Source organism: Cherax quadricarinatus, chromosome 8 (assembly GCF_038502225.1).
Source record: "Cherax quadricarinatus isolate ZL_2023a chromosome 8, ASM3850222v1, whole genome shotgun sequence".
Taxonomy (NCBI): domain Eukaryota; kingdom Metazoa; phylum Arthropoda; class Malacostraca; order Decapoda; family Parastacidae; genus Cherax; species Cherax quadricarinatus.
The window spans coordinates 40,599,231-40,621,560 of NC_091299.1; the positions used below are offsets into that span (position 1 = coordinate 40,599,231).

A 22,330-nucleotide genomic window follows, 5' to 3' on the forward strand; every position below is an offset into this window, starting at 1 on the left:
AGGCAGGATCCATACATAACTTTAAACAGAGGTATGATAAAGCTCACGGTTCAGGGAGAGTGACCTAGTAGCGACCAGTGAAGAGGCGGGGGCCAGGAGCTTGGACTCGACCCCTGCAACCTCAACTAGGTGAGTACACACACACACACACACACACACACACACACACACACACACACACACACGCACACACACATGCACATAAATACACCTATATTTACACACACACACATACACACAATTTTACACAGCTCTGAAGGAACTAGACCATCCTAACAGGATAAAATAAAAAAAAAGGGATCTCAAAAAGGAGGACATAAACGCAAGAGAACCGAGGATGGCTGGTCTGCAAAGAAATAATGGGTAGAAATGTTCAAAAGAAAATGCATCATGAATGGGAAAAAAAGTTAAGGAGCTTTGCAGTAACATGGTAGAGAAGCTATCTGCAGAGAGCAAGATCTGGGAGCTGAGCTGTAGCTGCTGTGGCAAAGATACAGAAACTGTAGGAAGAACTGGATGTGCTGAAGCAGGATATAAAGATGAGGTCCAAAAGGAGCAAAGTGACTGAAATGGAAACATCAGCAGCCAGTGATGGGACTAAAGGAGGTGATGGAGCTAAGAAGTCCCTTGCAGAAAGTGTCCGGGAGATGATAAGGGGAAACAAAAGAGATGCTTAAATCCCTCCCTAAAGAAATGGAGGGAAAAGAAATGGGAAGAAGAGAGGGAGAAGTAAATAACTGTTCATGGGCTTCAGGAGGCTGTAGGGAAGACCTTTGATGAAAGAAAGCATTGGGAGGAAAAAGAAATTAAAAGCATCATCACAATAATAGGAGAGAGACAAATTTTCAGACTTGGGGGGTATTCGAGGGGAAAAAAATATTGACCACTGAAATTGACATTCAAGACAGAAGTGGTAAGGAACAGGATACTAAAACAGAAGACACTGTTAAAGGACTCCGGAGAATATCAGTGAGTATACCTCAACCGAGACAGAACACGAAAAGAAAGGAACAACTGAGAGTGAGAGTATGAAGAAACCAGTGAAAAGAGAGACAGGGCAAGCAACGACAGACGGGAAAGCTCAACCTCTGGGGAAATGCTAAACACAAATGCTTACAGAACCCCTTCAACCCCTGTTACCCCATACCAGCCAAACACAATAACTAGAAACAAACGACACTCCACAGCCCCTCATCCCCACAAGCACTAATTTCACAATCACAGCATCCTCCCATAATATTCCGCCTGCCTCCCACACCCCCAGTCTGCACCATCCTCTTCCACCTCACAAAATACAATACTGGAAAGGCTAAAGGTATGGTACACCAATGCAGATGATATAACAAATAGAAGTGAGTGGCAAGAACAAATCATTGATGCATCCCCTGACATTATAGCACAGAGAAAAAAACTTAAAGGGATGATAACAGATGCAATCTTTCCAACTGGATATCAGATCCTGAGGAAAGACCGAGAGAACAGAGGAGGAGGAGCTAGAGGAGGAGGAGTGACACCGCTCATCAAAAACCAATGGATTTTGGGGAAATGGAAAGAAGAGGGGAAGCAGATGACTTCATTGTAGGAACACTTCAGACTGGGGGTCCAAAGGTGATGATAGCAGTGATGTACAACCCACCACTGAATAGCAGGGGACCAAGACAAGAGTGTGACGAGTGCAATAGAGCAATGGCGGATACACTAGCTGAAGTGGCCAGAAGGGCTCACATGGTGTTGCAAAATTACTCATCATGGGGAATTTCAATCATGAAGAGATTGATTGTGAAAACCTAGAGTCACAAGGGGGACCAGAAACTTGGAGGAATAAGATGCTGGAGACTTCTTGCACCAACATGTTAGGAATACAACTAGAGAGAGAGAGGAGAGGATGTTGGAGCAAAGCCGGATCTCGTATTCACCTTGAACAGTTCAAACATGGGATACCGTACACAAAAAACTCCTTGGTGCTAGTCATCACGACGTTCTGCGTTTTGAATACCTTGTAGAGTTAACACTGGAGAATGAAGCAGCATAAGAAGGATGGGAGAAGCCAAACTTCAAAAAAGGGGACTACATAGGCATGAGGAGATTCCTTTTTGAAGTGCAGTAGGAAAGAGAACTAGAGTGAAAGACAGTAAATGAAATAAAGGAAGTAGTGACCCCTAAGTGCCGGGAGGCAGAGAGCTTCATACCAAAGGGTAACAGAAAAAATGGTAAAACCTGAATGAGCCCATGGTTTAACTGGAGGTATAAAGAGGCCAAAGCCATGTGTTCTAGAGCATGGAAAATGCATAGAAGGCAAAGAACTCAAGAGAACATAGAGTTGAGCAGAAGACCCTGAAACGAATATGCAGATTTAAAGAGAGAGGCCCAGAGGCAATATAAGAATGACATAGCATCAAAAGCCAAATCTGAACCAAAGTTGTTACACAGTCACACTAGGATGAAAACAAGTCAAGGACCAGGTAATCAGGCTGAGGAAAGAAGGAGGGGAGCTCACGAAGAGTGACCAGGACGTATGTGAAGAACTTAATCCAAGATTTAGAAAAGTATTCACAGTAGAGACAGAAATGCTTCCAGCAAATCGAGGAGGTAGGGTGCACCAGAAAATGCTTGACAGGAAGAGGTGAAGATACCACTAGGTGAACTAGATACCCCGACAGCGGTGGACCCAGATATCATATCTCCATGGGTCCTGAGAGACAGAGCAGAGCAGTAATCTTCAATAATCTTCAATAATCTGCCGCTAGCAGTAGTCTTCAATAAATCTGTCGAGACTGAGCAACTGCCTGAGGTGTGGAAGACAGCAAATGTAGCTGTAATTTTTAAGAAAAGAGACAGCAGGTGGCATTGAATTACAGACCTGTGTCACTGACATGTATAGTATGTAAAGTCTTGGAAAAGATTATCAGGAGAAGAGTGGTGAAAGACATTGAAAGGATTGGGCTCGTACATGACAATGAGCAGAGTGATGGGTAGATTGCATCTTTTTGGACTGCAAAAAACCTTTTGACACAGTACCACTCGAGACTGGTTCAAAAATTAGATGAGCAGGTAGGAATACTAGGGAAAGTACTAAAGTGGATCAGGGAATACCTGACAAGAAGGAAACAACGAGTGTTGGTAGGTGATGAAGTGTCAGTGGGTGCATGTGTCGAATGGGGTTCCATAAGGGTCAGTCCTAGGTCCGGTGTTGTTTCTTGTATACGTGAATAACGTGATGGAAGGAACAGAATCAGAAGTGTCGCTGTTCGCTGATGATGTGAGACTGATGAGGCGAAAACAAGCGGGCGAGGATCAGGTAAGATTGCAAGGAGATCTGGATAGGCTGCAAGTCTGGTCCGACAAACGGCTCTCGGAGTTTAACCCCAGCAAGTTCAAAATCATGAAGATTGGGGAAGGACAAAGAAGACAGCAGACGGAATACAGGTTAGGGGATCAAAGGGTAAGCATTATACCGAGCATGTCCCCTGAGACGCAGATTAATGAAATAACTGCTGCAGAATATGGGCGATTGGTAAACTTGAGAATACATTTCGACATCTAAATAAGGAGTCATTCACGACACAGTACACCGTGTACGTCAGGCCCATACTGAAGTGTACAGCACCAGTATGGAACTCACACCTAGTCAAACACGTCAAGAAACTGGAGAAAGTACAAAAGTTTGCAACAAGACTAGTCCCTGAACTGATGGGTGTCTTACGAGGAGAGGTTAAGGGAACTCAGTCCTGATGACATTAGAGGATAGGAGTGATAGGGAGGACATGATAATGACGTATAGAATACTGAATACTGAGAGAAGCTGACAAGGTGGACAGGGCTCGAGATGGGACACAGAAACAAGGGACCACACCTGGTAGCTGAAAATTCAAATGAGTCATAGGGATGTTAGAGTTGTCAGAAAGCGGAATAATCTGGAGAGTGAAGTAATGGAGGCAGGATCCTTGCAGACCTTTAAGAAGTGGTATGATAAGGCTCTAGGAGCGGGAGAAGAGTGGCGTAATATCGTCCTGCGAAGAGGCGGAGCCAGGAGCTATGACTCAATTCCTGCAACTACATATAGTTGAGTGCATTCAGGTGAGTACACACGCACATATCTCCAGTAATACACTGCGGCTAGCCAGGTATCGAACCCGTGTTATTTTAGTCAAAATTAGACGCTCTTAACCAAAGGACCGCTTGGTGATGTCTGTAGGAATGTTTGGTTCTCTTATTAAGAGCATCGTGAATCTTGACTTGCGTCCCACGAGGAGGGCTAAAACCACACGGGTTCCGTACATTAATATATTTATATATATATATATATATATATATATATATATATATATATATATATATATATATATATTTATATATATATACACTGGCTGGCGTGGTGACGCCATCCAGTTTCTCTCAGATATGGTCAGGACTGGCACTATTCAATCACCCAGGCATCCCATCCCCTCACCCCTGCCATCCCCCCATTTAAGGTAGCGTGGAGAGGCCCTCCGAGGGTACAGAAAGCTATATACTGGCTGGCGTGGTGACGCCATCCAGTTTCTCTCAGATATGGTCAGGACTGGTACTATTCAATCACCCAGGCATCCCATCCCCTCACCCCTGCCATCCCCCCATTTAAGGTAGTGTAGAGAGGCCCTCCGAGGGTACAGAAAGCTTGAAACAGATTAATAGGATATTTAATAGCCAGCCCTAAGCTGCATCTAATAACCATCAACTAGTCAAATGATGTAAGAGATTACCTTGAACTTGTGGACAGTATACATATAAAACAGTTATAATGGATGTAAACCTTTTAATTAATAAAACATTCGAACTGTTGGGTACAATGATCTGAGCAGCTGCTGGCCACAATGGTGACTGCATGAATTGATTTGGTTGAAGATATCATTAGGCTCCTGGCCCGGCCTGATTGGGTACTGCTGTTGGGCTAATCTGGTTTCCAGTGATTTACCAGTTTGTCCCATATATGAAAAAGGGTAAAGGATGCACAGGGCCACCAACACTATTAGATTATATTCTTATTCAACCTCTGTTTCACTTCGCATTGTTTTTGAAGACATTGTTTTTAGTGATTTTTTTAGTGCCTCACACAAGCTGACCATATGCTCAGGGTAAGGTAAAACTAGTACACTTTTTCTTGGGAAGTATTTCTTTATGTTCAGTCCTGTAGGAAGTCCTCTTAGCTGCTAACAGGACCTTGTTAACAAAATCCCTGTGATATCTCAGTTTTGTCGCTGTTAAATATCTTATTGATTTCATCTTCTAAATGTTCCAGGCTGCAGATACGCGACGCTCTCAAGAACATTGTGAGGAAAACACAACTTTTAACCCTAGTCTCATGAATGGAATAATAGTGAATGTATGACGTCACAATGGTTGACTTCCTGTAAACTGCAAATTTAAATTTTCTGTAAACATGATGGATTAAAACATCTAGGAAAGGTAGATTGTTGTCTATTTCATGCTCTGTTGTGAACTTAATGATAGGTACTAGATTAATGAGTCTAGGTAGGAACTCGTCAATTTTGTGATCTCGAGGCCAAAGGTAAAGAACTCGTGTACATATCTGAACCACCTAGCTTTATTTGGGAGAATATCTTTAAGGAATCTAGTCTCATAGAAATTCATAGAGAGAGAGAGATTGCTGATTAAGGGATTGAGGTGGTTTCCCATAGCCATGCCTTGTTTTTGAGCATAGCATTTACCTTTAAATACAAACTTGTAGTTCGTAACACAAAGTTTAATCAGTTCAATAATTATATTTGTAGGGTAAAGCAGGGAGAAGTTTTCTAGTACCTCTTCAAGGTACGTAAGCAAATCAGGGACAGGGACTCTGGTAAACAATGCTGTGACATCAAAACTCACAAGGGTAAAATCATGGAAAACATTTAATTTCTGGAGCCTCTCTATAAGGCCAACATTATTTTTTATTATGCGCATCCGAAATCTTCCCGACCATTGAAGTTAAACGTTTAACTAACCGTTTAGATAAGTTATATTCTGCGGAGCCTACTGAGCATATAATAGGACGAACTGGGTTCCCTAGGCCTGGTTTGAGTCATGATTAACCCTCAGTGAAGATACGGTAGAGTTGCCGATCTAACTGACAGATGTTTAATTAATTCATCATTTCCCTTCAATAGCGTTTTAAGACGTTTATTAAAGTGGTATTTGACACATTAGATTTATCTCCCTTCAAGAAATGTAAACTTTGATTCTTACTGAGCTCTTTTTATGCTTTTAAGGCAATAAATCTAATGTGTTGGTCATTCTGGATAAGACTGCGTATTCAGGTTAAATGAACTATCTACTGAGTGATAATCAAACATATGAACCACTCATTAAGAACCCCTTGGACCAGGTCAGTTGGTACTTCAATAAACGTCTTAGAATGTTATTGAAGGGTAAAGATGAATTAATTAAACATGTGCCAGCCAGTTTTATGGCATAATTAAACTCTGTGAATGCATCTCTTCAGTCGTCACTAACACCATTACTTCAACACAGCAAATGATCACTCCGATGTTTTGTGAGTACTTACCAGATTTCAAATTATAAATGCTAGGTAAATACAAAATTTTGTCACTTGAAGAGTAACATTATCTGCGAACATGTCATGTATCTACTTCACATATATTTATCATCGCTGTTGCTTGTTCTTGTTAGTTTTTATCAGGAAAAATACTTTACATTTGTTTATTGCCCAAAATAGCTGGTTCACTTGTGACAGGAATATGGCGGTGTCTAGGGATACGTATGAAGGTGGGGTAGCTGATGTCACTATGGTGGGACACAGCAGCAGTGCTCTTTATCTGCCTAGTGCTGGACAAAGTAATATGAGTGACCCTTACTTGATATTCATCCCACATGTATCTACGTTCATTAGACTTTTCCATTTGCGTCTTCTTGAGTGCCTGTTGTGCCTTTCTGAAAAACTTTATTAAACTGTATCTGTATATATAGGGGCTTCAGAGTGAAAAGAAAAATTGTTTTAGTTGATGCGTAGATCGACTGCCACAAATGATTGGGGTAAAGTAAAATAAGCTCTCTTATTTTAAAGCTGTTTAAAATTAGGTGATGTCACTGCAAGTGTCATTATTGTTATTGTTCATTGTTAAAGTTTTCATGGCAGCATGATAGAGTGAAGGTCTTAAATTCATGCCCACGATTCTATCAGCCGCAAGTCATGAAGAAAATGCTAAAATTATTCACCGGTATCATCAACCTCGTGGGTTACAAGGTCCTCTACAACTCAACAAGCCAAATTCCTTCGAGTGCCGCAATTGTCTTATTTTATTCTTCCCTTACAGGCTGCTGGGAGAGCGCCCCTTACTATGAAAACTTTTCGGTGAATGGAAACTTACCTGGTAACACCATCAATCAGAATCTGAACTACAGGTGAGCTATACGCTGTAGAGTTTAGATCAACTTTTCAGATCAGTGTAGGGGATAGACGAGCTATACTCATGAGTGTGGAATACATGTGAGCTATGTACGTCGGTCTGGAATAATGCAGAGTAATTCAGGTCACTGTAGAGTAGAGAAGAGCTATACATATATATGGGGGTACAAGTAAGCTATACACATCATTGTAGAGTACATGCACGCCAGTCTAGAATACTGGTAAGCAAAAGACACATTAACAAGAAGTACAGTTGTGTTATACACACTAAGCTCTTTGTGGAAAATTAAATTTACCTGGATGTAACTCATAAGGTACATACCAGTAAATGGTAACAAATATAATTATTCTTTATCAAGGTTACAGAGACAAGTAGGAGTTTAGGACACCTAGGTCGCAAGAAATGTCCTCCTTCGATACCTACCATAATTTATCTCTCCACAAGTCACTCTGGACCTATATTAATTTCAAATGAAATATACATCACCAGGAATTCTGGTAAAAACATTAATATAAATATGTGGACTGTATATTAAATTTAAAATGTGAATTCATATACACTGAAGGAGAATTTATAATAATAAGACTCACCAGTTTGTCTGGAGATCACTTGGTGTATCATATACAAAACTCCTGCCTAAATATGAAGAAAATACTGGCCAGAATCTCAACATAAATAGACAACTTAGCTGGGGTTCTGAAGCTGTCCTGTCCATCTGCTTAATGCTCACGTTGTGCAGGACTGCAAATCCAACAATTTCGGCTCCTATTTGAGAGGTTTTAAGCCCAATATAACCCCTAGAGTGACGAAAATTATGCACATTTCATTAGCGTGCCTGAACCACATTCAAAACAATGGCGTCTCTCCCCAGCGACGCTCACCCATTGCTGGTTCATTTATTTATTTACAAATTAATTTATATTACCTACAATATAGGCCATCTATTTACCTATAAAATACACTGTATTTTAGGAAAATATACAGTATTTTCTACACTCATATTACATAACTTTCATTATGGAAAACGAACATGTTAATGAAGAAATAACTTCTTCAGTAAGTACTAACATCATCACCGCAATAAATATGCCACAAAAGATATTTAATTTTTACTCTGGTATAAGTTTAATGATAATTTATTATTAAAAATGTCATATTATTAGTGGGTATAACAATGGTGATAATTTGATTTTGTGCAGATGGAAAAACCTGATGTAACCCAACCCATCAAAACCTCATGTAGCCTAACCTAACCTAACCTATTACGTAACCTAACCTAACCTTAAAAACATTTTCACCTAATAATTCCTTTATACTGGTACTTATACTTTGGCGTGCAAAATTATGTTAAATTGTGCCATAATAACCAATTTCAGTACATGAGAATGAGAAGAGATTACCCCGGCGTACACTTGATTGGAACTGTCCGTGAAAATGTTAATGAATGGCCAAGCTGGCCATTCCATGCTGCATTTTTGCATAAGTGAAATTATTCTTGTGGCAAACAACTCACGAACTAAGAAACTGCACAAGAATTACCTATTTTTCTGGAGGCACAGAAAGTCACCAAATTCAGACAAAATCACCAGGATCAGACAAAGGTCTGAACCGGGAGTTAATTAAAATTAGCCTAAGGTCATTTAAAAAGTAAAATTTCTGTAATTCTAGGAAGATAGCAATTGCATGAATGATGGCGAATGTGTCTCTTTCTTTGAGTCTCTCTATCTTGCTGGGAAACTGTAAAAAATTAATTTGGTTAGAAAATCTTTGATTTGGAAATGCTTTACAAATTTATAAGCAGGTGTTAAAGTATTTTTTTCGCCACACACGAGGGTGAGCTATTGAAGTTGTGTTGTGTTGCAGCTGCTGGCCCGGGTACTATGTGAATGGTGTCGTAGGTAGCGAGTGGTCACAGTATCTCTGGTGTTATGGTCAGCTGGGCGGCTGGTTCCCCCGACATCCACCTCTCGATCCCTGTATAGGTATTGATGGTAAGTCTTGTCCATAAATGCCTTAATTCTCTTTCACTCTCTCTCTGTGGAGAAATTTTCTCCAGGGAAGGGGGTATCGGCCCCCTTCAGCCCCTTTCAGCCTGAGGGACGACCCTCTCAGAGAGGGCAGATGTCGTCTAGCTTCTTGATCAACACTTTAATTGGAAGTAGATGTTTGCACCAGCGTTTGTACCTTCCAAGAGACCAGTATTGCAATCATAGTGTAGTTTAACGAGAGTAATTACTCTCCTTACACAACAGGAAAATTAAGGAAAACCCTGCACCCACTTTATTTACAAGATGAGGCTACCATAAACTATCATCTATGCCCAGACAACAAGAAATCAAGCATCTTGTATGGCTTCCTGTTGCAGTGTTTAGCAAGGAAGGGAAAAACACTAGTTTCAGCAGATCCTTTGAATTGAGGGGTGCGTAGGGCAGAAGCAGCAGTAGGGCCGGCAGATTGTTTTACGTATTGGTGCAAGCAGCTCATGTTTCACGCTATAAGAACAGACAAAGACACTAGTGAATCGCGCATTCTATACATCAGTGACAATCTCAACATTCGTGGTAGAAGCACAGAGACATTACCGCGAAATAAAGGACCAGTCTTGAGGAACGTAGTGTACCAGTGCGAATGTTGCGAATTTCCAGACTGAGTGGAAGACATGTGACATTCCTAAGGACACTTCAGCTTCTATCAAGTCACCGATATCTGTCGTACATGGTGCATTCAACACCATACCTCACAATACAACGAGCAAGGTAGGTTTCAATCTCACTTGTCAATCGGGAAGCTGCAGTTTCTGATGATGTAAGGCGACTGAAACCGCCCTATAGATGGCAGTGCGGTGTGGGCTTTTGAGCCCAAAACCCTAAGTGTAGTAATTATTTGGTATTCAGTTACTGAATGATATATGGACATACGCTCCTTTGGGGCTATTACACACTTACACTTACTTGGCTCACGAAATTGTAATGACACGATTGCAAACAAACCATACCACGGGTGGGGATTGAACCCGCAGTGAGAGTGTCAAAATTCCAGACCGTCGGGGATGGCTACGAAGACATGAGCTGTCACTCAAGGTAAGTAGCTTAGTACAGTCCATTTATTTTCTTGTCTATACTCCAATTTCTTACATTCTCTCTCTCTCTCTCTCTCTCTCTCTCTCTCTCTCTCTCTCTATCTATCTCTCTCTCTCTCTCTCTCTCTCTCTCTCTCTCTCTCTCTCTCTCTCTCTCTCTCTCTCTCTCTCTCTCTCTCTTTCTCCCTCCCTCCCTCCCTCCCTCCCTCCCTCCCTCTTTCTTTCTCCCTCTTCTTCTTTCTGCCTCCCTTCCTTCCTCCCCAGACTCAGTCTTGGTTATCTTCCATTCTTCCGGCGCTGTATGATTGTTGTGGACTCTAAACTTGTCATTAATATAATAATAATAATAATAATAATAATAATAATAATAATAATAATAATACTTCTTTCTCCTTCGTCAGTGTGTAACGAGACCTTCCCGCCTGCACCACCTGGTATAGTGATGACGCCAGATACTAACCCACGCTACAAGACCCACAAGCTTAACTACAACTGCGCAGCCAACGGCATGTCGAACCTCGTCGGCCAGTCCAGCCAGAAGCTGGTCTGCACGAAGTACAATGAGTCGTACTACAACTATGTTGGACCCAACATAACTGAATGTCAGAGTGAGTCTCTCCTTACCTTCTTGCTTAATTAAAAGTCATCATAAAATTGAGTAACGTAATAATAATAATAATAATAATAATAATAATAATAATAATAATAATAATAATAATAAAAAGAAGAAGAGAAAAATCTGTATAAACTTGGGAAATATCGGAAATATCAATATAAATATTAGAAATATTAGTATGATCATGACAAATATTAGCATAATAGAAGAAATATTAGCATAAATATGAAAAACATCAATAAAAGACTAAGAAGCATCAGTATATATAAGAAATGTCAGTAGAAACATAAACATCATTATTAATAACAAAAACATTAGTGCAAACATCAGTATAACACAACGAACATCAGTATAAATGTAAGAATCAGTAACAAAATCAGAAACAACAGTATAAATAAACATCAGAAACATCAACATTCACATTAGTATAAACATCAGTATAAATATAAATATTACCATAAACGTCAATATAATTCGTAGAAACATAAAAAAAAATTATATATGTTTAGTAGTAGGTTGGTAGACAGCAACCACCCAGGGAGGTACTACCGTCCTACCAAATGAGTGTGAAACACAAGCCTGTAATTGTTTTGCATGATGTTGCGATTGTTGGTGTCTTTTTGTCTCATAAACATGCAATGTTGCAGGTATATCTTGCTACTTCTACTTACACTTAGGTGACTCTACACATGCATGTACAAGCATATACATACAAACCTCTCTGGGTTTCCTTCTATTTTCTTCCTAGTTCTTGTTCGTGTTAATTTCCTCTTATCTCCATGGGGAAGTGGAACAGAATTCTTCCTAAGCCATGCGTATCGTAGGAGGCGACTAAATGCCAGGAACAATGGGCTAGTAACCCCTTCTCCTGTATAAACTACTAAAAACAAGAAATTTTTTTTTGATGAAACTGGGATGTTTGATTGAGCGTGGATGTAGTGCGGATAATAAGAAAATGATAGCTAATGTTATGAATGAAAAGAAGTTGGATGTCCCAGCCCTAACTGAAACAAAGCTGAAGGGGGTATTAGAGTTTCGGCGGGGAGAAATAAATGGGATTATTTCAGGAGTATCTGAGAGAGTTAGAGCTAAGGAATGGGTACAAATAATGTTGAAGGATCACTTATGGAGAGAGAAGAGGGAATATTATTGTATAAAGATTGGATATCAGATTGGAGGGAGAGAGTATGGAGGAGGTGACTATATTCAGATATTTAGGAGTGGACGTATCAGCAGATGGGTCTATGAAAGATAAGGTGAATCATAGAATTGATGAGGGGAAAAGGGTGAGCGGTGCACTTAGGAGTCTGTGGAGACAAAGAACTTTGTCCTTGGAAGCAAAGAGGGTAATATATGAGAGTATAGTTTTGCCAACGTCATGTCGGAGGACAATGTGTGGTGTGAATATAATGCTGAGAATTCGTAGTTTGGAAGTTAGGAGGAGGTGCGGGATTGCCAAAACTGTTGTTCATAGGGCTGAGGAAGGGTTGCTGAGGTGGTTCGGATATGTAGAGAGAATGGAGCGAAATACAATGTATTCGAGAGTGTATGAATCTGTAGTGGAGGGAAGGGAGAGTAGGGGTCGGTCTAGAAAAGGTTGCAGGAAAGGGGTAAAGGAGGTTATGTGTGCGAGGGGCTTGGACTTCCAGCAGGTGTCCGTGAACGTGTTAGACAGGAGCAAATGGAGACAAATGGTTTTTAGGACTTGACGTGCTGTTGGAGTGTAAACAATGTAACATTTGAAGGGGTTCAGGGAAACCGGCAGGCAGGACTTGATTCCTGGAGATGGGAAGTACAGTGTCTGCACTCTGAAGGAGGGGTTTAAATGTTGCAGTTTTATAACTGTAGTGTAAGCATGCCTCTGGCAAGACAGTGATAGAGTGAATGATGAAAGTTTTTCTTTCTCGGGCCACCCTGCCTTGGTGGGAAACGGCCCTATGTGTTAATAAAAAAACAGTGATATATATATATATATATATATATATATATATATATATATATATATATATATATATATATATATATATATATATATATATATATATAATTCGCAAGAGCAGGCGAAATATACACAAACACTGATCTCTGGCTGAAGGAGACTCGAACCTACGAACCTTGGAACAAGGTACGCAGTGCTTTACCAATCTCACCACACTGGACAATACCTTGGCGTACAGCTTGCGCAGGGGATGAGATGAAAAGCTGTAAGCCTTCTCCCTGAAAGCTGGCTGCCTTGGACCAACGTGTAGCGCAAGCTGCACGCCAAGGTATTGTCCAGTGTGGTGAGATTGGTATAGCAATGAGTACCTTGTTCCATTCCAAGGTTCGTAGGTTCGAGTCTCCTTCAGTCTATATATATATATATATATATATATATATATATATATATATATATATATATATATATATATATATATATATATATATATATATATATATATATATATATAATGTCGTGCCGAACAGGTAAATCCTGCGATTTTGGCTTAAATAGTAACGCTCATTTTGGCGAATAAGTCAAGCGAAAATTTGTGTATGAAATACTTTCTGAAAAAATCATTCTGAACCTAACGAAACAATATATTTCATTGTGTTTTTTATTACTGAATAATTGCAAACTTATTTAAAATATATTTAATTGGATTAAGCTACATTAACTTGCGCTTATTATAATAAGGTTAGTACATGAGTACAAACAAAAGTGTAAATAACAGATACGTTATATAGTATATACGAAACTTACAAATTTTCAGATGATATAGACTTGAACATGCGCGATGATTTTACTTACAAACACTTTCAAAATTTACAACTATCTCCCAGAATTACACGCATACATGCCCTAAAAGCATACTTCAAACTTTTGAAAAATAAGGATCATCGTTTATATAATTTTTATTCTTACATTCTGATCATCAAACTTTAAACCATGAAAATTCATTTTTAATCATCTGTTTTGTTCTACAAATTTATGTAGTAAATAAGAAAAAAAGGTAATCTGAAATTCGTCATTGAATGGATAAGCAAACAAACTTACTAGGTGCAACCTCCTTAAATAAGCAAACAAACTTACTAGGTGCAACCTCCTTAAATAAGCAAACAAACTTACTAGGTGCAACCTCCTTAAATAAGGAGTTAATAAAATCGCTGAAGGCACAAATAAGCAAACAAACTTACTAGGTGCAACCTCCTTAAATAAGCAAACAAACTTACTAGGTGCAACCTCCTTAAATAAGGAGTTAATAAAATCGCTGAAGGCACAGCTTTCTTTTCTTAAAGATGATTTCATATATTATCTTCAGTTGAAAGTGCAGTCCTCTTCAGGGTGTGGGCTGCCTTGATGTTAGTGAAGGGTTCGTGATTCAAAGACATTTATTCACCTTCCTTTGTCAGGGATAGAACCTGATTTCTTGCCATTCTCCAGATGCTGTATGACCCTTACAGGTTTAGCGTTTTCACATGACTATAATAATAACACAAACACCCTTATTTCACCTATCACTAAACGCAAGTCAACATTATCCTGTCACCTCTGTGTTACATCATCAGAATTGTTCCTACATGTTACACGTTACTTATACACTATATACCCTCCTATCCTCAGGATGCTTCAGCGGTCCCCGTCTATATAACGCCAACACCACCACCTTGTCTAGTGAAGTGTGGACGATAGGCGAGCAAGTTAACGTCACATGTGATCCTGGTTACCAGGTGTCCCACAACGTCAGTACGCAGGTGATCACCTGCACCAACAACAGCTGGCAGTATCAGCCCTGCCAGAAAGGTACAGTGCACTTCGTCTTTCTCTTGTTTAAAATGCTTTGACTGCCAGGCTTATCAGCACACAGTTCACCTCAGTTCTTTATGAAAAATTATGAAAGGGAAATTTAACAATCTTAGTTATTTATAAAATCCTAGACTCATCCACACCATCGTGTGTCCTTGGGTAGCGAGTACAACATCCAGTTCCACTGGATGCGCTACTCTTAAGGACCATATGGTCCAGTGGATTAGGGCGTCATGTGTTTTCGCCCACCACGAGGCAGGCCAAAGCAGCATGGGTTCGAGTCCTTGGCTAGTGCAGTGTTGTTATTGATATTGATATATATGAAAACTTGAGATTCTCCCAGGAGCTGTTTAAAAATTTTCTTCTACCACCCCCTATATTTTATATTGTAAATAAACTTTATTTGAAGACAAATACATTAACAAAAATACAATTGGAAGTAGAACTACATACATGATAGGTCAAAGCCTACATCTCAAACACTTCATCCAGCTCCCTGGCAGTCGGCCGCGTGCCCAGAATGCTGCAGGCCTTTACCCTTTGGATCGCCACACTGAATCTTTGAAAGAGGAAGCTGGCCGCTCTGTGATCATTGGTTTATGTGATGAGTTTTTCTCCCAGATCTGTGATGAACTTTAGAACACGCTTGCTCCATGCTCCAAGGGTCTCCGACCCTACTGCGATGAAGTTATAGCAACTGGGCAGGCTGGGTCTCCCTGTAACTGGCGACTCCACCTCCTTCAATTTCAGAGTATGGCAAATAGGTGCTCACCAACGTGGCAGCATAGGTGTAGTCCCAGGCAATCTGCTTACCATCCTTCCAGGGTATCATAATGTCTCCATCTGGATGCTTTTGACTTCCATAGGATCTCCATACTTGGGGCTCCCGTTGAGCTTGTCAACGGGCTGTGGCGAGGCTTCTCTTTATGATGTCTTTGACCTTTACATATCTGGCATACTTCCCTTCTGATGTGTGACACACGAGATCATGAAGTCCAAATTGATCAGCCGACGCCCTGCCGCAAATACACCTATGTTCAGTAAGTATGGCGGCGGCTAGGCAAATAGCAACACCAATCTGAATGGCCTGTGGGTCGAGTCGGGTGCCCAGGGAGGAATCGGGAAGGACTAAAAGAAAATCTGAATGTGGTGCCTTCACCTCTAGGAGACGAGCTTTGACCTTTCCTGAAGCGTTGTTGAGCACAGTGTTGGCAATATTTTCCATGTTCGGTTTGTCATAGTGAGACTGTTTGTGCTCTCTTGAGCTCCTACGCATCTCTCAGGCGTTCTGGGACAATAGCCTTGACTAGTCCACTGGAAGCCATGCACAAAGACAGAAATGCAGTATCGGGTGTGGGATGTGGGGGGGGGGAGAGGGACGATGATGGAAACCTCTCATTCATCGATCCCACTTTTTAATGATCCTTCTGCAGGTTCACCTACGGAAACCTTGTTACGACTTTTGCTTTCTCTAAATGACCAAGTGTGGACATCTTTCCGCCAGCTCGAGGCAAGAACCCGTTGCACCAAGCGAGGCGCGCGGGGTAGAACGTCCAAGAGCGCCAGTCCAAAATTCCTCACTAAATCATTCAATCGGTAGTAGTGACGGGCGGTATGTACAAAAGGCAGGGACGTTGTCAGCGGAAGCTGATGACTTGCACTTACTGGGAATTCTTCGTTGATGGGAAAAATTACAAGCCCCAATCTTTCATGAAGGGGTTTGAACTACATATTTTTATAAAATCCAAGAAAACTAACACAAGAATTTTGCTTGCTGCGCAGTTTGATAAATCTCCGTCCTGCATTATCCCATAAATAACAAATGGTTATAATTATAACCATAATTTTTGGAGAGGTAGACCAGTAAGTCAGTGGATGGCCTCTGTCAGATGACCTAAAGCTCCAGCTGTTGATCATCGTATTACTAAAACCAGTGCCAGGGAACACCGTCCTGTTTCCTGACAAACATTGTATCCACTACAGTCCCGTCCCCCATTACATCAATACCCCTGATAACAATAGGGTCACATACATTTCTAATGCAGTTCAATATTCGCTTTCAAGATCTGAAGCAAATCCGAAGAGAAATTTACATGTTTTCACATGGAAATTAATAATCCAATTTTTTTCTGTAAAAATGGTATATTAGGACATACACAGCCAAAAATTTAACAAGGAATTTACTAAGAAAGAGAAGCATTGAAGCCAAACTGAAGTGAAATTCTCTTGTTATCTCATAGAATTTAATATCATACAATACACCACATTAAATCTGACGTGGCTCAAAAGTTACATTATCAAGTTAACAGCGTTGAACCAATTAAATGAAACACTAAAAACGATTGCATAATTACGTTTTCTCAATCTTTCATAATTTCAGTATTATAAATTACTTACCATAATCAGTTTTGTCATTATTTCTTATATTAATCAATCAAATCTCTTGGCATAATTGTCCTTCCTTGTTCATTTATATTGTATTCAGTTTTTCCTTGTGCTCAGTATAGTTCTTTATTATTCTACATTCTACATTTTTCAAGTAATTGTACTGCCTTGGATAACTTATTAGTAGTCAGAGTCTGCCTCATAATTCCAGTTTATAAATATAAATACAGTGGACCCTCAACCAACGGCATTAATCCCTTCCAGAGGGCTTGCCGTTGGTCGAGTTAATTTTCCCCATAAGAAATAGTGGAAATAGAATTAATTCGTTCCTGACACCCCAAAGTCTGAAAAAAAAAATTACGTGAAATATACATTTCCTTATATGGAAAGGAATGGGACATGCAAAATAAACAATAATTAAATGCCACTTACCTTTATTGTGGAGTTGTTGATGAATGATGTGCCAGCAGCAGGGGAAATTCAGAATTGTCTATTGCTTGAAAGGAGAATCCCCTTCCAAAAGGACTTCATGTACCAAGTTCTTTGGTGAGGTTACCTCCCTCCTTGGTTTTTTAATGCCACTAGGACCAGCTTGAGAGTCACTGGATCCCTGTCGCACAAAATAGCTGTCCAGAGAGCTCTGTTTCTCACATGCCCTTAGGATTTGCCTAAAATGGGACACAAGAGTGTCATTGTACATGTTGCCAATGCGACTTGCAACTTCGGTGACAGGATAAAATTCTTCGATAAATGCTTGCACCTTTGTAAACATTGAACACATTTCCCTAATCCTTAAAGTCATCTTCCTCTGTCTCTCTTCATCCTACTCTGAAAAACATTCCTGAGATGTGATCTGTTGCTGTTGCTCCTGAAGCTCTTGCAGGTCTGCAGTGGTTAGTTTCTTCCTCGTCGTTCTGCACCAACTCTTCCAGATCCTCGTCAAAAACCTCCAACCCCAAGGACTTCCCCAATGACACAATAGTTTCCACTACTGGTATAGCCTCCTGAGGGTTAGTCCAAAACCCTTCAACATCCCTCTTTTCTACACATTCTGGCCACAGTTTCCTCCAAGCAGAGTTCAAGGTCCTCTTAGTCACTCCCTCCTAAGCCTTATCTATAAGGTTTACACAACTGAGGATATTGAAGTGATCTTTCCAAAACTCTCTTAGGGGTCAATTGAGTGTCTGAGGTCACTTCAAAGCACTTTTGAAACACTGCTTTTGTGTAGAGTTTTTTGAAGTTTGAAATGACTTGCTGGTCCATTGGCTGGAGGAGAGGAGTTGTATCAGGAGGCGAAAACTTCACCTTAACGAAACCAAACTCCCCTGCAATTTCCTCTTTCAAGTCGTGAGGATGAACAGGAGCATTGTCCATTACCAGGAAGCACTTGAGTGGCAATTTCTTTTCCTGGAGGTATTTTGTCACAGTGGGGCCAAACGCACCATAAAACCAGTCCAAGAAAAATACCCTAGTGACCCATGCCTTACTGTTTGATCTCCACAGCACACACAAATTACCCTTGACGATAATGTTTTTCCTGAACACTCTGGGAGTTTTAGGATACGCCAATAAAGGCTTCACACTGCAGTCACCACTAGCATTACTTCACAACATTAATGTCAGCCTGTCTTTCATAGGCTTATGTCCTGGGAGTGCCTTTCCTCCTCAGTAATGTAGGTCCAGTTTGGCATTTTCTTCCAAAACAGGCCTGTTTCGTCATAATTAAACACTTGTTCAGGTTTTAGGTTTTCAGTCTCTATGTATTCCTTAAAGTCCTTCACATATTTTTCAGCTGCATTTTTGTCTTAACTGGCTGCCTCACCATGCCTTACCACACTGTGTATACCACTACGAATCTTAAATCTCTCAAACCAGCCTTTGCTGGCCTTAAATTCATCAGCAGCAGCACTATTTTGAGGCATTTTCTTAATGAGATCATCATGCAACTTCCTTGCTTTTTCACAAATTATAGATTGAGAAACACCATCACCTGATAATTGCTTTTCGTTTATCCATATCAATTACAATCTCTCTACCTCTTCAACTATTTGTGATCTCTGTTTTGAAAACATACTTGAACCTTTCGCAACAACATCTTCCTTGATTGCCTGTCTGTTCGCCAAGATAGTACTGATGGTTGAATGAGATTTGTTGTATTGCCTTTTCAACTAAGCCATACGCACTCCACTCTCGTATTTTTCAATGATCTAGCCTTCTTCATTTCCATTGTAATTCTCGCCCCGTGACGAACTTTTCCCTTCAACACAGGGGGGTATGGTTTATTTGCAATCGTGTCATTACGATTTCTTAAGTCAAGTCCACTCTCGTATTTTTCAATGATCTCCTTCTTCATTTCCATTGTAATTCTCGCCCTTTTTAACACAGGCTTGGCACTAGAAGCTTTCTTGGGACCCCTGATGGTTTATTTAGCGGTTACAAGCACTAGAAATGGTGGAATAATCCAAAATATATGGGAGGCACGCGTGGAAACCCACCGCAACAGCTTGTAAACAATGGCACATTGACTCTTGCAGTGGCTGGGCACGCTCAGGCCGCACTCCGGGCATATCGACACGTTCCGGACAAACGTCGTTGGTTAAGTTTTTTGCCGTTGGTTAAGTCATTTTTTTCTATGGCAAAAAGCGCCATTAGACGAAATTGCCATTGCTTAATGCCACCGTTAGTTGAGGGTCGAGTGTACTGTAATATAAGTTATTTTATCATAATTAGTTTTTTTAACTCTGTACATTGTTTTCTAGTTTTACTTGACTTTTATTTTATAATAAGTATAGTAGTAAATTAATTTGCATACTACTACTACTACTACTACACAGTTGCTGAAAACTCTGCCTCTGCCCTTATTATATTTCTTATACAATAGCTCATGAATGATGATATTGACATTGATTTAATCAATATTATTCTGTCATTTTTACACAGCAAACCAAGCAAAAACTGCTCTCAACAACACTAAAAATATATCAATATTTAATTTCAATATTAGATATCCAATCCTAGGACGACATCATAACGTGCCTAAATTCTTTAAATGCTTACATGCCTTTTGTTATTTTTACTGAACCCTGGGTACACATACCTGGGTACACATACCTGGGTACACATACCTGGGTACACAACCATTCACGGCTACAATCCTGATCTGAATGACAGGGGGAACTGCAGTCTGTTATTCTAAGAAATGAGGTGAATTAAGTCAGAAAACTGGCTAAAATATCTACCAACTCTTTAACTACTATTAGGAACCTAATACAAAAACCCAAGCATGATTCTGGCACAAGTGCAGGACTTTACACTATACCATATGGGGGGTGTGACAAGGTATATGTGGGGAAAACAGCCAGTTCTCTGGACATTAGGATCACTGAACACAAAAATGCTCACAGAAATGATAACCGTAAAAACACGTGTGTACAATATAGAGACGATGTTGGACACTTCATGAAATTCAGTGGGGCTAAACTAGTGATTAAAAAGACGATTTAAGATGGACAAAATGCATAGAAGCTTCCCTAATTGCTGTCAGTAACACTATAATACAGAAGTCCGGTAGTTACAGTATCTCAAAATTGCTAATCAACAGAATATTACCCATTCTGGAAACTGTTGTTACATGATGTCAACAGGTCCCTCTCTAGCCATCCGTCTCACCTCCTTAGTTCCACTACTACTGCTACTACCACCTCTACCCACACGACACTTCACTTGACTCCTGCCACTATATATACTCGTTTTCTTAGTTTTCTTTGTAATAGGACTGAAGAAGCCACTCGTGGCGAAACGTTTACCTTAATAAATGTCCTGAACTGTACATAAGTGTCTTTTTCCACACTGTATGGACTGATGAAGCCACTGTGTGGCGAAACATTTCCTCAATAAAGGTGCCCAATTGTTACACATGTGTCTAATTTATCAACTTGTCCGTTTTCTGAGCCATATATGTACATTCCTGTCAGACACAGCAACATCTTGGGATCTTAATACAGGGAATTCTTCACTTGCCTAACCTTTAGGTATGACCTACTTCCACATTTGGATTTGTCAGGTGTGATACCACCTACGACTGCTTCACCTCACCTGTCGTCAGTATATAAGCCACTTCTTCGCACATATGCTGTATTCTTTTCAAGACTGATAGACTGATTACATCGACTCAAGGCTGAGGGACTGATTATCTCATACTCCTGTTCTTCAGCATTCTCCTTTGTATGGACTAATAAAGCCACTGTGTGGCGAAACATATCCTCGGTAAAGTTACCCAAGTGTTGCATATGTGTCCAGTTTATCGACTAATGAAACACTTTACTGAGGCTACTTTACGCTCTCAAGGAACTTTGTCGAGGAATTACTTATTGGCTTGATAAGTCATGAAGAACGAAACGTAGTCACCATGAAAGGTATCATTGGTTGTGCATGTGTTATCTAACAAGACGCACTCGCATTCCAGGAAATCAGTGTTGCAGTTTCTGAGAGAGCAGAGTGAAAAGTGAGATCATTCTGATTTGTGAGTTTACACACTAAGTTGAATTAGTTACATTTTTTTATATGAAAACGTCGATTAAAGGAAGGGCGTTGTTGTTTTATTCATCTGAAGTTATCTGAGAGGAAGCCTCAGTAGTGTTTATATCATATTTGAGGTAGAAAAGATAGTGTATTGAATGCAATGATGATGTCATTGATAAAACTCGTCTAGAATAATATGTACAGTAACCTGCTTAATTTAAATTACAATATGTTGAAACTCAGTCCCAAGACCTGTTAAGTGCCTCAGTATCTAGTTTTATTACTGCCCACGTTTTATGTATGGGGCCCCCTCAAGGAAGGTTCCTTGATGTTGGTGAGGGGCTCTTGATTTAGGGAATTGGATCTGTGCTCCAGTTCCCCGAATTAAGCCTGAATGCCTTCCACATCCCCCCCCCCCAGGCGCTGTATAATCCTCCGGGTTTAGCGCTTCCCCCTTGATTATAATAATAATAATAAATTTATGTATGGGGTAAATAATAAATCATCAGTTTAACTAACTCTACACTTATCAGTGC

The 22,330-nt window shown here is 40.1% G+C and overlaps 1 protein-coding gene across 1 annotated transcript in view; it reads left to right on the top strand.

Annotated features, from left to right (window-relative positions):
• Nucleotides 1-22,330, top strand: part of LOC138852390 (uncharacterized) — a 262,953-nt gene that overhangs the window by 145,332 nt on the left and 95,291 nt on the right. The window contains exons 18-22 of the mRNA XM_070082742.1: nucleotides 6,482-6,532; nucleotides 7,314-7,401; nucleotides 9,270-9,397; nucleotides 10,887-11,093; nucleotides 14,706-14,885. Coding sequence (XP_069938843.1) covers nucleotides 6,482-6,532; nucleotides 7,314-7,401; nucleotides 9,270-9,397; nucleotides 10,887-11,093; nucleotides 14,706-14,885 — 654 coding nt within the window. The remainder of the gene's footprint in view (nucleotides 1-6,481; nucleotides 6,533-7,313; nucleotides 7,402-9,269; nucleotides 9,398-10,886; nucleotides 11,094-14,705; nucleotides 14,886-22,330) is intronic.